The sequence below is a fragment of the Sinocyclocheilus anshuiensis genome, unplaced genomic scaffold (genome assembly GCF_001515605.1).
Source record: "Sinocyclocheilus anshuiensis isolate Anshui unplaced genomic scaffold, SAMN03320099.WGS_v1.1 scaffold194, whole genome shotgun sequence".
Taxonomy (NCBI): Eukaryota; Metazoa; Chordata; class Actinopteri; order Cypriniformes; family Cyprinidae; genus Sinocyclocheilus; species Sinocyclocheilus anshuiensis.
In genome coordinates, this window is record NW_015546074.1 from 1,941,655 (window position 1) to 1,957,409 (window position 15,755).

General features: G+C 40.3%; 1 protein-coding gene across 3 annotated transcripts in view; it reads left to right on the plus strand.

Moving 5' to 3' along the window:
- Window positions 1–15,755, plus strand: part of LOC107699836 (rho GTPase-activating protein 35-like) — a 117,689-nt gene that overhangs the window by 73,902 nt on the left and 28,032 nt on the right. For 2 of the 3 annotated variants that reach the window (XM_016501234.1, XM_016501235.1), the window contains exons 2-3: window positions 3,890–8,023; window positions 11,099–11,246. In XM_016501234.1, coding sequence (XP_016356720.1) covers window positions 4,277–8,023; window positions 11,099–11,246 — 3,895 coding nt within the window. In that variant the 5' untranslated portion in view covers window positions 3,890–4,276. The remainder of the gene's footprint in view (window positions 1–3,889; window positions 8,024–11,098; window positions 11,247–15,755) is intronic. The other variant, XM_016501236.1, reaches the window with a different exon arrangement.

The window sequence follows — 15,755 nt, forward strand, 5'->3', positions numbered from 1 at the left end:
GCACATGCGGCGCCAGCGCAATCACTTGAATTTTTTCCTTCTAACAGTGGAAGAAACTACTCCTTTTAGTCCTAAAGGTAATCAGAATTGTTTATTTGTGTACATTCACAATAAAAAATCTTTGTGCTTTTGTAAAATAAGCCTAAAGAAAAATAGGCCTCATCGCACGCAGGCACGGCACTCATTTCAGTGTGTGTTTGTGTGTTCTGTTGGCTCTGCTTGTCACTCATAACATGCGCCTTTAAATGGAAAAAAGCATGAAACTATCGTGTGATATATCGAAAATGTTTTCTATTGTTATCGATGATGGTGTACCGTTATAAATATTGATACCGTTTTATCGCCCAGGCCTAATACTAGGCTACTTGTTGCACAGTTTTTCTTTCATTTTCTTAATTTATTATTTAAGTAAAAATATGTTTCTCGTATAGGCCTATTTATCGTTTTATAGTGGCACATCATTAGGAATAATTTGTGCACCAGCACATCATTGTCAAATGATAATACTCTCTCAACAATAACAATGTCTTTAGTAACCAAACAATGCACATCTGTTATTTACTGATGTTCAGCGACGTTTTCAATCTTTGCTTCTTTTGAAGAGAATATAAAAGACTGATTGATCTGCGAGAGTGTGTGTAAGTGGATGTTTACAGCTTGTCGGCCTGATTGTGTGTGTGAATATCTGTTTAGACAGTCTTCTTCACAGTAGTTTGACAGGAAACAAATTGTAGTTTTCATTTCTGTTGGTATTAATTATAGTCTTTGAAATTGCTTTGTCTGCTGCATTTTACTGTCTTAAGACCCATTCAGAGGGGGCTGTATTGTTCTCTAGTTTGATTGTGTTGGCTATGGAGTTGTTCATTACTGGAGGCTGATGGAACTTAAACAGTCAGCCAACAATGGGCATTTTTCAGATCATCTTGTATATGATGTCTTAGAAAAGTAAACATGTCGACTTTTTTAACTCTTGGTGAGAAATTCAGTGTGTAGCTTGAGAGATGTTTCTGGTTTCATCCAACACATCTGTATTTTCATTGTCTTCCTACGTTCCAAGTCTTGCTTACATATCAAAGGTCAGGTCAGGGGCCTTGGTAGCATTCAAAAAACAAAAAGGCATTCTATACAAATGTCTTCTCTTTAAACAGCGAGTCCTTATCTGATACAGCCATAACCTTAAAAAAATATAAAAAATGTGCTACAAAGCTTAACAAACACTGCACATCACTCAGACTTTACTGTATGGATTTCTTCCCTCTGATCATCAAAAGGCTTGTGGAGTTTAAACCTTGACAGTCCCTTAAAAAACTAAACTGCACTTTAATGAAGCTTTGGAATGCTCTGTTCCCTTATGATTGCCCCCTCTCACTGAGTTAACGGCAACCCGCTGTTACAAGCAAGTGCAAACTTCACACCCTTTCGGCCACTACTTGCTGTTTTTGGTTTAGCTGGCGTCCATCTCTCAGATTGTCTTTCTTACACCCACCAGCCAGACCCCCTGCGCCCTCTTTCACTTTTCCTCTTATGTAGGCAAGTAGGACATGTATGAGGGCAAGTCCAGGCATATCCTCATCTATTAGTGACTGTGTCCTGACACGAAGGGTAGGATGAAGTCCTCAAGTCTGCAGGCTACATGCTAGCTTAGCTTTGGCGTGATGGACTGTATCATGTCTTATCCAAACATGGTCATGGGTGTGATTGTATCTCACCTCTGATTGGTGGATGCTGGAACATCTGCTTTTGCCATGTGTTTGATGATACCTTAGTAGTGGTCCCAATTATTTTGCAGACGTGCAAGATTGTAAGTTGTCTCATTTAACATTTTTTGTTTCAGAAGGCCCCCTCATCTACTATGCACCCTCAATGCACACTTTTTTTGAATTCATGCAAATACAGACTTTATAGCAGACAAATGAGTATTGCAAGGTTTTAAGTTGGCATTTGAGAATAGGTCCTTGTCTCACCTAAACATGCAAGTAGCCACTAGTGTAATCACGTTTTTATTGCCTTGATGGACAAATGCAACTTGCATGTGAACATTTTCACTTTGTTTACCAGAAAATGGTTTAATTTATATTATAAATTATGGTTATTGTCAAATTTAAAACTCAGAGCAGTTGTTGGACAAGAAGTGTTTAGAATTCCAGAAAGACACGAAGTTATTTGGTGCTTGAACATCTGCTTGAAGTGCTTGAATTTTTATTAGTTGATTTTGTATCAACTATGCTAGCCATCTGTTCTCATGTTTTTAATATCTATCATTTGTTTGTTGCTGCATTAGCTCACCAGGGGAAAAAGCACAGGCTGATTGGCTCTCATCTTTAGCTGTTGTAAGTTTAATTTCGTTCATAGCACTAATAGGATGTTGAACATGGAAAGACAAAGCAATACAGGGAATTACACAGCTGGGACAGATCAAGCAGATGTGGCTCTTGTGCTGATGGCAACATGTGAGTTTCATGAAGAGCTAAAGAATAATGAGCACTTCCTTAATTAGACTAATGACTTTCACAATTGGTCATGAACCAGCAAGCATGGCGTCAGTTGTCATGTTGGTGACCCAACAAAATAGACACACTGATTTTTTTTTCTTTTGGTCCCAGAAGCTGGAGTCACCACCTGGTTGTGTGTGTATGTGCGTGACACGTGGGTCATTGCTGATCTGTAGCCAGGCAGCTCTCATGGTTATTTGTTAATTATTTATTTTTCCTTGAGGGCTCACAAGTGTTTCTCTGCTAAAATTAATTTTCAAGCCATAAAATGCATTCTCGCATCTTTTCTTCCTCATTGTAACATCTTGGAATTTAATATGGAAAGTGTTACCATGGGTGGCACTTACAGCAACCAGTTCTTGAGCATAATTACATAATTACCTGCCCTCTATCAGTATGAATGATACAATTACTCCCTCATAGCTTACTAAATGATAACCACATCTGATGGGCTTAAAGATGTCCTCATGATTCTAACAGGCAACAAGAGAAAAAAAATAGTTCATTTGAAGTGATGAATGCAATGAAAATGTATCCAGGTTACATTTCATGTATGATTTTGAGAGGTTCTTGAGCAGTGCAAGTGTAATATTTAACATATAAAATGGAGATGATGTTTCCGAGTTATGTTAGGGGAGCTGGTCAATGGTTAAACAAACATAACACTGCCACACCCACAGCATAGCCATTAAAATAGTTCAGTTTCGTTTTTAATGGCAAAAGTGGTTATATATTTTCGTTTCTTTATTACGTTAATTTAGAAATATGTTTGGAAAATGTTTTTGTTTGTTAAATTCAAGTTTTTGTTTTTTTAAAGTAACGACCAAGCGGCCAGTGGCAGACAGTGAGTTAATCATAGCCTATGTTTGATCAATTTAGCCTTCTCAAATCATAAAGTCATGGAAATTTATTGGTAAAAATGTGTACGAACCCTGTCACAGCTTTCATCTGTGTGTATATGTTTATCTGTGTTTGGTATTAGAATGTGATGCCTTGTAGGGTTGAATCAATTAAAAAATTGTCTTTGGTATTATACCAGCCTCTTATACCCTGGTATTGATACCTTTAGGTTACACATAAACAACCCTGGGCAACTGATGAAATGAAACAGGGACTGGTGGTGGTGCCAAAATAATCGAATTCCTTGTGACTTTGCACTTACATACCCCTTACTGTACTGCAGTAAATTTTAACAGCCAATATAAAGTCATTCATCTTGATGTGAAAACGTATAGCTTTATAGTCATATTTGATCAAATTTGAACAAAATTATTTGTCCTCTAAGTAGTCCTAGATGTTTAGTAGATGAAAATGTGATGGATAATTTATTTAAAATTGTTATTTGTATCTTTTTGTAGTTAAATTTCTAATTGTAATGTTTGTTTTATTTCTTGCAGGGTCAGATCCAGGTTGGGCGAACCTGAAACCTACAGTATTTCTGTGTCAGAGTGCCCCTGAAGAGAGGAGATGGGCTGGAATAATAACACCTGCAGCACACCTGCCTAAGTCCACAAGGACTCCTCTCCCCCACCCTCAAACCCATTCCCTTCTTCCCCTTCTAAACCTCTGCCAAAATCCTAAATAGCCAAATGACTGCAGATTTAAAATTTGATCATTAAAGGCATTGGACATACTGGCCCTGCATGGAAAAAAATACCTAAAGTAACTTTCAGGATCTTTAGAAATAAATTATTTGTCAAGCCTGAAAGCATTTGGATGGAACATCAGCCCAGCAGCTTTCAAACTAGAGCTTCTGGGAATGGCAAAATGAGTGCTGTCATACTATGATGATGGCAAAAAAACAAGATGCCCGGGCACCAACCTACAACCTTGTTGTGGTAGGTTTGTCCGGGACTGAAAAGGAAAAGGGGCAATGTGGGGTAGGCAAGTCCTGCCTTTGTAATCGCTTTGTTCGCCCCAGTGCTGATGATTTTTATTTGGACCACACATCTGTTTTAAGCACAAGTGACTTTGGTGGTCGAGTGGTAAACAATGACCACTTCCTGTTTTGGGGTGAGGCGGTACGAATGTTGGAAGAGGGTGCTGAGTGCCGAATGCATGTGGTGGAACAGACAGAGTTTATTGATGACCAAACGTTTCAGCCTCATCGAAGTACTGCCTTACAGCCCTATATCAAGCGGGCAGCTTCCACCAAACTGGCCTCTGCTGAGAAGCTTATGTATTTCTGCACAGATCAACTAGGACTAGAGCAAGACTTTGAGCAGAAGCAAATGCCTGAAGGCAAGCTTTTAGTGGATGGATTTTTACTCTGTGTAGATGTGAGCAGGGGAATGAACCGAAATTTTGATGACCAGATGAAGTTTGTCACCAATCTCTATAATCAGCTAGCTAAGACCAAGAAGCCAGTTGTACTTGTGTTGACCAAGTGTGATGAAGGAGTTGAGCGGTACATTAAAGACTCTCACACCTTTGCCTTGGCCAAGAAGAATCTGCAGGTTGTTGAAACCTCAGCACGCTCTAACGTTAATGTTGACCTTGCCTTTCTTACCTTGGTGCAGTTGATAGATAAGAGTAGAGGGAAGCCCAAGATCATTCCATACTTTGAAGCCCTCAAGCAGCAGAGTCAGCAGATAGCATCCGCTAAGGACCGCTATGAGTGGCTGGTAAGTCGCATTGTGAAGAACCATAATGAAACATGGCCCAACATCAACCGCAGAATGCAGACATCCCCTGAATACAAAGAGTATGTCTTCCTTGAGGGTACTTCCAAGGCCAAGAAACTATTCCAGCAACATGTGCACAGGCTCAAGCAACAGCATATAGAAAAGCGGCGTAAAATCTATCTCAGCACACTCCCACAGGCTCTCAATTCCTTGGTTCCAGGTCTGGATGAGATTGATCACCTGAGCTGGTCAGGAGTACAGAAAGTTCTCGAGACTAAGCGGGAATTCTCCCACTGGTTTGTTGTGCTGGATGACACACCTTGGGAAACTACACCACACATTGACAACATGGAGGATGAACGCATTCCACAGGACCTTTTGGAAACCCCTGCAGCAGAGCAAATCTATGAGTTTCACTTAGAACACCTGCGCAATGAACGAAAGCGGGCAGAAATGCGATGGGAATTCAAAGAGAAACTTGCATCTTCGCCATTTGTTACACCTGGCAAACCCTGGGAGGAAGCTCGTAGCTTCATAATGAATGAGGAGTTTTATCAGTGGCTAGAGGAGTCTGAGTACCTTGATATCTATAACAAATACCAGAAGATTATTATTGACCAAGCCAAAGAGGACTTCCAAGAACTTTTACTGGAGTACTCAGAGTTGTTCTATGAGCTTGAAGTTGATGCTAAGCCCAGTAAAGAAAAAATGGGTGCCATCCAAGAGGTTCTTGGAGAGGAGCAGAGGTTCAAGGTCCTGCAAAAGCTTCAAGCTGAGAGAGATGCCCTAGTGCTCAAGCATATCCATTTTGTCTACCACCCTACTAAGGAAACCTGTCCAAGCAGTCCTCATTGTGTGGATGGCAAAATTGAGCAACTCTTAGCCCTTCGTTTTCCCACTCGATATTCCTTTGATGGGAGCTCAAAATCACAATTTGGTGAGGGAAAGGTAGACAGAATTAATCTTGTGATCCTTGGCAAAGATGGACTTGCAAGAGAGTTAGCTAATGAGATCAGAGCACTGTGCACCAATGATGAACGGTACGTGCTAGATGGAAGGACTTATGAACTGGCTCTTCGACCTATAGAGGGAAATGTGCGCCTTCCAGTGAACTCCTTTCATACCCCCACTTTTGCCCCACACGGTTGCCTCTGCCTCTACAACTCAAAGGAATCCTTATCCTATGTTTTTGATAGTATTGAGAAATTACGAGAATCAACCATAGGTCGAAGGGATACTAATCTAGTTCAGCTTCCCTTATCTCTTCTGTTGGTCACCAAAAGAGGTGTTGGTTCAATTTCTGACATTGGAGGTGAAACGGCACAAAGCCTGATCCAACAAGGTCAACAAGTGGCTGGCAAATTTCAGTGCAGTTATTTAGAGCCTGCTTCTCCAGGTGTGGGCTATGGTCGCAATATAAATGAAAAACATTTAAACCAGATACTCAAAGGTCTATTAGACACACGAAGACCCTCAGTTAGCCTTGGCAGTAGCTCCCCACCTTTGCTCCCTGCACTTGCAAGTTTCAGAGACTCCCAGCAGAGCACAGAGGGTGACTTGCGAATCGTAATGTGTCTGATGTGTGGAGATACATATGATGTTGACCAGCTTCTTTCACCATTCTTGCTGCCCCAGCACTGTCGGCCCTCTTCCAGTCTATCCAGTGGAACATCAGTTTTCTTGGATTTATCTATTGGTGGCCAAAGGCAAAGCATTGATCTTGCTGTTCTATCTTACCACTCCTCTTTTTCCTTACGTAAAAGCAGATTAGTGCATGGTTACATAGCAGTGTACTCAGCCAAACGGAAGGCTTCCATGGAAACCCTTTGTGCCTTCCTTTGTGAAGTCCAAGACATTATTCCAGTGCAGTTGCTTGCTGTTGCAGAGACTCAATCAGAACTTGCAGACTCTGAGGCAGTCCGAGAGCAGCTTGCCCAAGGGGAGGAACTGGCCCATGAAATTGATGCCCGTTTCAGCTCTGTAATCTGTGGACCTGGTGGGGTGGTGGGAGGCTTGCATCGGATAGACCACTTCCAGCCATTCTTTAAGGAGGTAGTGGAGAAGAAAACCATTGTAGAGGCAACATATATGTATGACAATGTTGCCGACAATGTCACCAATGAGAATGTTTCTTCACCTCGATGTGGCTCCCCAAGCATCACATTGCTGGACTCGGAGGATGACATTGAGCCCTCCCCACCTTATCCCACCCTAAGAGAAGATGGCACTTTGGCCCATGGTGGAGGTTTCAAGCTCCCAGATATGGAGGGTGATGCCTTCTCGCTCATCTCTGACATCACCACTTTTGAAAACAAGCTTAACAACAAAGTCCCACCTCAGGTGCGACCAAAGCCCAATGTCACCTTCGACATTCCCAAATCCTCAAACATCAGTTCATACATGGACCTGGGCCTACACGGACCTAACAGGCGCTCATTACCATCAGTCACCTGGCCACCAGCAACTGAAGGTGGTTATGATCCATCTGACTATGCTGAACCTATGGATGCTGTTGCAAAGCACCGTCCCACAGAGGAGGAAAATATTTACTCTGTTCCACATGACAGCACACAGGGCAAGATCATTACTATTCGCAATGCAAACAAAAGTCATTCTAATGGTGCAGGAAATGGATCAGACAGTGAGGCAGATAGCAGTTCATTAGAACGTAGACGGAAACTCTCTGCTCTTGGAGTTAAACCTGGGCTGTATCGTGATCGCTCCAAACGTCTTGGAAAGTTTAGCAGCTTCCGCACAAGCTTCATTGGCAGTGATGATGAGCTTGGAGGTCTTCCCAAGATGAAAGAAGATGAGCTTGGTGTGCAGAAAGGGGACAGTTCCTTGAATGAAGAAGGCGAGGACCCAAAGAGGAGGAATATCTTGAGAAGTCTGCGAAGAAATACCAAGGTAAATTTTGTGGTATTCTTTTGTTACATACATTCGTTATATTTCAGAGCACATTTATACAGGCTAACTTTCTTTAAGGTGGCCATAATTTATTAAATTTATTATTGATATATGACTGAATTTTGCCATCAATGCAGTTTTTTTAAAATAATAGACTACACTTATGTAAGTGTATTTGTTTTAAATGCATTTATATTCACATCTGTGTATTGTCAGTGTTGTCCCAGTGTTATGATAGGCCTTGCTGTGTGCATGTTTAAGTGCTTCTTTAAGTGCATCTTTATACATTAAATATTTTAATTAAATATATTAAAATATAATATACATTATAATATACATTAATATATTAAAGATATAAATTAATGTAAAATGATATATACTGCTGACATATGTAAATCTTAAAATATGAAATATGTAAATCTAACATCTGTCACATTTATTAATTAAACCCAGAGGAAAACCACCCAAAAATATGCAGATATTTATTTTGAAATGCACACAAATACTAAAATACTATGAAATACTAAATGAGCACATATTTTAACTGTTAAAATCTTGAGAAATGCATTTCCGTATTAACAGCCCTTTAAAACGATCGTTCAGGTAAGATATAGTCAGTTTGACAGATTATTTTACAGAAAATGTGTCTTCTGTCTAACAAATGTAGAGGAAAGGTGGTATGCCTTGTTTCTTTTCTTGCACTTAGCTTCATCCAGGATTAGGGAAAGTCTTTGACCCATGCTCTAAACGCAAATTACAGCTTTGGAGCAGTAGCCCGATAGGCTGTGTTTTACTTAATTTCCAGAAAGTAGATCCACAGAGAAAAGACGTGTTTAAAAGAAGTGTTTAAGTGAGACAAAACAGATTAATATATAAGTCTGACTCTTTTGCAAGGTGGTTGGGTGCTGTTCACTTGAAGTTGTCTGCTCTTTGCTTAATAGTTCCTGTAGTTGAACTTCTAAATCATGTTGCTAACAATGCCTAGTAGGGTTGGTTTAGATAAAAGTGTCTGACAAATGTAAAATCTAAATGATTTTTTGCTGGGAATACTATTATAGCCGTCGCTCCCATAATACGCTGTATTCACACGAGCAGAAATTTCAGTGACTGCTGTTCTCATAAAGCATGTGACAGCCTAAGGGTATATGAAAGAATTGAGCCACCAGTCCTTCTCATTGCACAGCAGTGTCTTTATTACTTCAGTGGGGTTAGAATGAGGCCATTGGGTTAAATTACCTTGCTTGCATCAATTGCCTTATGGGACTGATCCATAAAGCAACCCATAAAAAAGCACAGCAGTCCAGTAGCCCCAGGGGTCTGTACTGGTTTAAGCTCTGTTCAACAAAGACTATCCCTTTCTGATGTTAAAGGAGTTTGAATAGGCCTTTCCTGTTTCTGTATACTATCCCATCTGCGCTCTCTCTGTTTCTCAGTATGTTGGACAGCAAGGCCGGAAATGTTCACTCAGCCTTTTAAAATCTTCTCACCCAACAAGTGGAATGTTTTAAATTCCACCGTCACCTAGTTCCTTTCTAATGCCCCTTTAACGCTGCACCAGCAACTGGCAAGTGAATAGTTGCATGGTGGAGATACCAGGGGACTGATTGCAATGTGAAGTTTACCAACGCTTACAAATACTTTGTGCATAGATTGTGAGGTTAGTGAGGCATAACATAACCAAGCATCAGATTCATTCACAGTGTAACACTATCAGTATCCTGTCGTGTCTGAAGTTGTAAATGGGTGGGGTAGCAGTTATAAACATGATGTAGCTGGTTTTCTTTGTGTGCCTTGGTCTGGGTTGCTGTGTGACCTGTGTTGCAGAGTGAACGCATTACTTTTTGCATAACATTGCATTCCCAGTAATACTCCCTGTGAACTGTAATTGGAGCACAGATTCTTTACCGAGAGCTTGGAGAGGGGAGGGTGGTAATTATGTAAACGTCTATTGAGAGGAGCCAGTGGGGATTTAGGTGAAATCTGAAAATAAGAAAAGGAGTAGAGCAGTGGGAAATGTAAGGAGAAACAGAAAGAGAGAGAGATAGATAGAAAAAGGGAGGTAAATGTGGCATGTTTCCTGAATGTGTGAAAAGCAGAGCTTTGACCTGCAGATGTACCAGGAAGCCGGGTCGCCTTCTATCTATAGAGCAGACAGACTCTGGCCTAATAAGCGTCATAGCTTTTTCTCTTGTCTGACAGTACTGCAGACACACTAGCCAATGAGCCGGGATGCCTTGCTGCAGAGCATCATGGGAAGGCAGGAGGGGGGGAGGGAGGTCTGAGCAGTGTGTCCTTCTGCAGAACTCTAAACTCAAAAGTCAAACCCAATGTACCTTAGTATAAACTGTGAACTTGACCCTTCTCAAAGACCTGCCCCCTTCATTACTGTTGCTATGTCCGACAAGCCATGTCACTCTCACGCCACACATCATGTTCAACACAGTGAAAAATACAGTATATCGCGGAGCAAAGAGGAAACTCTGACAATGCGCCGACAGACAAGACAGAGCAGGTTATTTTTGGTATGAAACAAAGTCTTAACTTTAAAATTTTGTCATTTTGTAAAAAAACAAAACAAAAAATAAATACCATTTTGTGGCTTTTTAATGTGTCGTGACAGATCGCTGTAGCGCCTCAGTTCAAGCGGCACGTGAACCGATCATCTCTTCCTCTTTACCAGTTATAGCATGAAATAAACACGAATGGACATCAGAAGGTATCATGTTTCAACTGTGGAAAAATGTCAATACACAACATTTTTCAAGTTCAAGTCTACCGACTTTAATCTACTCTCCTGACTAGATTGTTTGTCGGACAAAATGGCAGAATTGGTGTTATGATTGGTCAGATCGCCTGTCAATCAAACTCCCTGCGAAGAATAACATCAATCATTCACATTTAACTATATTCCACTAACATTTGACATCATTGACAAGATGTTAAAATACATTTAATTTTAACATTATAATTAGGATTTTTCAAAACCTGTTAATATATTTTTGTATGTGCTTAATTGTGGCTCAAGCTTAGCTATTGTAATTGTACCAGGAAATAATGTGTTCGTCTCCTGTCTAGCAGAAAACACGGGCAAAGGCTCGTCAGTCATCGTTGTCGAAACCTCTTGAGAGTAACTACTTCGGTGTCCCCTTGGCCAACGTTGTCACGCCGGAGCGGCCCATTCCACTGTTCATCGAAAAGTGTATCCGCTACATTGAGGCTACAGGTAAGCAGCACACAGCCAAAGTTCTGACATTATATTGTTACTTCGGGAAGGGAATTGAAATAAGCTAAATGTTAACGCTTGCATGCTAATTCAAACAGTACATGACAAGAAGTCTTTTTATGAAATGGCAAAGCTGGTGAACTGTCTTCAAACTCAAAGAATGTAGAGTACATACATTTTGTGTACAATATATGGTGGATAGATTAGATTAATTTAGATGGATACAGTTCAGTATTAAATTTTGGCTACCTGCTACTAGTAATGGTAACAGCTTGTCCTTTTTAGTGCGCCCACCTCACATGCCGGTTGATGCTGGTTTGAATCCCGCACTGGATCCAAGTCACAGTTCTGGTCCTACTCGCACAGTTGAAGTGGTGCCATGAACCCGATACAAGTGACTGACTAAATTCTGCAGTTCGAATCCTGCACAGAGTGGTGCAAGTAGAACCAGTTACATTGGTGCCATGACCCTAAACTCCTTCACCCATCTGCCCTTAAAGGAGTAGTTTGCCCAAAAATGAAAATGTGCTGAAAATGTACTAACCCTCAGGCCATCCAAGATGTAGACAAGTTTGCTTCTTAATCAGAACAGATTTGGAGAAATGTAGCGTTACAACAGCTACAACAGCTGATAAAAACATCACAATAATCCACAAGTAATCCACACAACTCCAGTCCATTAATTAATGTAATTAATGTTGAAAAGCTGCGTGTTTGTGACAAATTCATCATTAAGATAATCCACAAGTAATCCACACAACTCCAGTCCATTAATTAATGTATTGTGAAGTGAAAAGCTGCGTGTTTGTGACAAATTCATCATTAAGATATTTTTAACCATTCACAATAAGAGTCCTCTATCCATAGTATTGCTTTCCCATGTTAAATCTGAATCAGAAGAGAAATATGCAAAGATCAAGCACAGCTTACGAGCGAAAACAGTCCAAGACCGTTCTAAACAAATGTGTTGGTGGATTTTGATGTGAAAGGACAACAAGGGATGGACTTTTTCACCAGAAGAAGTCTCTGTTTGGACTCTCATTCTGACGGCACCCTTTCACTGCAGAGGATTCATTGTTGGGGAAGTGATGTAATGCCAAACTTCTCAAAGTCTGTTCTGATGAAGAAACAAACTACATTTAGATGGCCTGAGGGCGAGTAAATTGTAAGCAGATTCTCATTTTTGGGTAAACTGTTCCTTATAAGAGGCACGCCAGCAACTGAAACTTGAGGCTGAAAGGCTAACCTAAGGTGGTTTGCTTATTGTATCTCATTTAAGTTAGTCTGAAACCTCTCAAAAACCTGCAAACGAAACCAGCCTGGCCAGGCTGGGAGACCAGCTAACTACCTTAGGCTGGTTTAAGATGTTTTTGTCAATAGGGTATATACTGTACCTAACCTATATGATCATTTTAACATTTCAAATGATCCCACAGAGTTCAGCATGCAAATAAGAACCTCTCATATTAAGAAGTATGATAATGCAATGCATGTATGCACACTATGCAGGTATATGCACTTGTTAAGTGTGTATCTACGCAGCTGTGATTTAATTTGGCTCGGTAGCATTAGCACCATTAGCTTCCAGGAATTAAACTCATCAACTGAGAGCAAGTGCATTTGCTCCATCTAGGGTTTTCCGTAATGCTGAGTTTTGGAGAACACATCAGTATTCCCTCTGGGATGCATCAGGCCATCAGATGCAATCAAGCCTGCAAAACCTACTGTGTAATGAGCCCCTGTTAGTCAAATGCTGGCATGTTCACGGATGCAGATCTCATAATTACATTGCTTTTTGCGTTTCTGGATTAGCACTCAAGTCATTTGACTGAATCCTCACTACTGGATTATGATTGCACACATATATAAGTATAAAAGAACACATGAAAATGTTACAAATACATAGATAAAGAATCAACTACATGCTTTTATGTATTACATGCTTGAAGTGAATTAATTTCAAATCCCTGCAGAGAGCACAGGATCAAAACCCCACCCTTTGGATTATGTGTGTGAACCACTAGGGGGCAGAGCGGAGTCAATGGCGGTGTCATTAATAGTTTTCTTAATTCAGCTCCTGATTTTTGTCTCTCATTTCCATTTCCTCTTCACCCCGCCCTTCTCCCGCCCTTTTCATGTTTTGTTGTGTATGTGTGTAAGCTGCCAAGCCCCTTGCGGTAATTTTCTGCCTGAAAACTCCCTCATTGAGATCAATATCACATAGCAGAAATGGTGAACAATCTTTCGGGCTCAGCTCCTTTTTTGTGCTCTGTGGGTGGAACTGGATTCTACATCAGCCTACTGTATGATTTGCTGATAGCACCTTCAGCGTGAACACTAGAGAATACTCGCTCACTCACTCACTCAAAGTGCCTTACCCATCAAAACAATACAACCTTATCAGAATTACATCGAATTGCTTTTACAAAGGCTTTTGTAGAAAAATGTCAGTTTGACATGTCAAGCAAGTCCTGCTAACAGCTATGTTTAAGATGTGCTTAGTCATGGCAGCTAGTATTGTACATATAGCAACACTTTGTACCTCACTACCCCATAAAAGGTAAATTTACCTCTAGCTGTATAAATTAGGTACTGGTCAGTGTGCTCATATGGAAACCAACTAGTAGGTTTATGAAGTCAGCTATTTAGACTTTTTTTATTTTTTATTATTATTATTATTTTTATAGCTCTTTTATAAATGAAAGCAAAATCACATAAGTAAAATATTAATTAAGCAAGTGGCGAGGCATGTGCAGATTTGTTATGTGTCTTCAAGTGCAGATTCCTTGGGAGTCTGGACTTGTCTAATACAACAAGCGTAATTATGCAAGGTTTACTTAAGACCAACTAGTTGTTCAAACCAATATTGACTAACCAATTTTTTTAAGTACTCTACCGTTCAAAAGTTTGGGGTTTTTGAAAGAAGTGTCTTATGCTCACCAAGGCTGCATTTATTTTTGTTTACAAATACAGTAGAAACAGTAATATTGTGAATTATTATTACAATTTGAAATAATGGTTTTATATTTTATGCATATAAAACTATGTAATTTATTCCTGTGATGGCAAAGTGGAATTGTCAGTGTCTTCAGTGTCACATGATCCTTCCGAAATCATTCTAATATGTATATTATAATAGTTTATTGAGCAGCAAATCAGCATTTCTTCTTTTTATCAATGTTTAAACAGTTGTGCTGTTTAATGTTTTTGTGGAAACTGCAATAAAAAGTTGTAAAATTATTTGTGTAGAAAGTCAGAAGATAGAGTTGCGGTACTCGGACTCATACTCGGACTCGAGTCCGGTCTCGAGTACAGTTTTTTAAAGGAGTCGGACTTGTCACGGACTCGGATGCATTTTTACTTGGACTTGACTCGGACTCGAGCCTTTCGAACTCGGAAAATATGTCAGAGTCCAGGGACAGTTGACGGAAATGTCACTGACTCAATGCATGATTACGAAAGGGATATTCAGTATTTGCATGTGTTTTTAAAGGGGTCATATGATGCTGCTAAAAAGAATATGATGCTGCTATTTTGTGTATTTGGTGTAATGAAATGTTTATGCGGTTTAAAGTTCAAAAACACATTATTTTCCACATACTGTACATTATTGTTTCTCCTCTATGCCCCGCCTTTTTGAAACGCGTCGATTTTTACAAAGCTGAAAAGCGAGGTGTGCTGTGATTGGCCAGCTATCCAGTGCATTGTGATTGGCCGAATACCTCAAGCGTGTGACGGAAATGTTACGCCCCTCACCATACTGTTGATGCCGTGTCCCGGCCGGAGCGACGAAACAAAAAACATGAAAACCCATTACAAACGAGGCATTTGTTGCATCCAGTGGGGACATAATTACTGATTATAATGACTTATACTGTCTTTTTACGCATTGCGTTGCATCGCGTAAACATAAAACCATGTCTGCATTTGTGATCAGAGAAACGACAAACAACAAGCGCTACTCTACACTGCTCAAAACTCGTGTTTGAATCATCAGTGGCAAATTCTTTAAATATGAAAACGTACTTACAGGCTGTGAGTCAGCATTATTTGTCAGAACACCGGCATTGTAGGCTACTCTCCAGGATCAGTCCTCCATAAAATGCGCTGCACAAATCTGAATATTTGGGTTGAACTGTTCTGGAAAAGTGTTGTAAATACAACTTAACCACTGATTTCTAGTCCTGTCCTCTTTTGGAAGGCCAAACAAACTAGTTTCGCTTTCACAATGAAACACACAGTGCCTTCACGGCATGGCAGCGGCGGCAACAATACTACAGCTTGAAAGCCGACGGGTTTCTGTGCTCACACACCAAAAGCGCGCTCACAGAATAACACGCCTCTCAGTCAGCGTGCGAATGCCGAGTTCTCTTTCGCTTAAAGGGTTAGTTCACCCAAAAATGAAAATTAGGCTGTTTTTTACTCACCCCCGATGCATCCTAGGTATATATGACTTTCTTCTTTCAGACGTATCCAGTCGGAGTTATATTAAAAATTGTCTTTGATCTT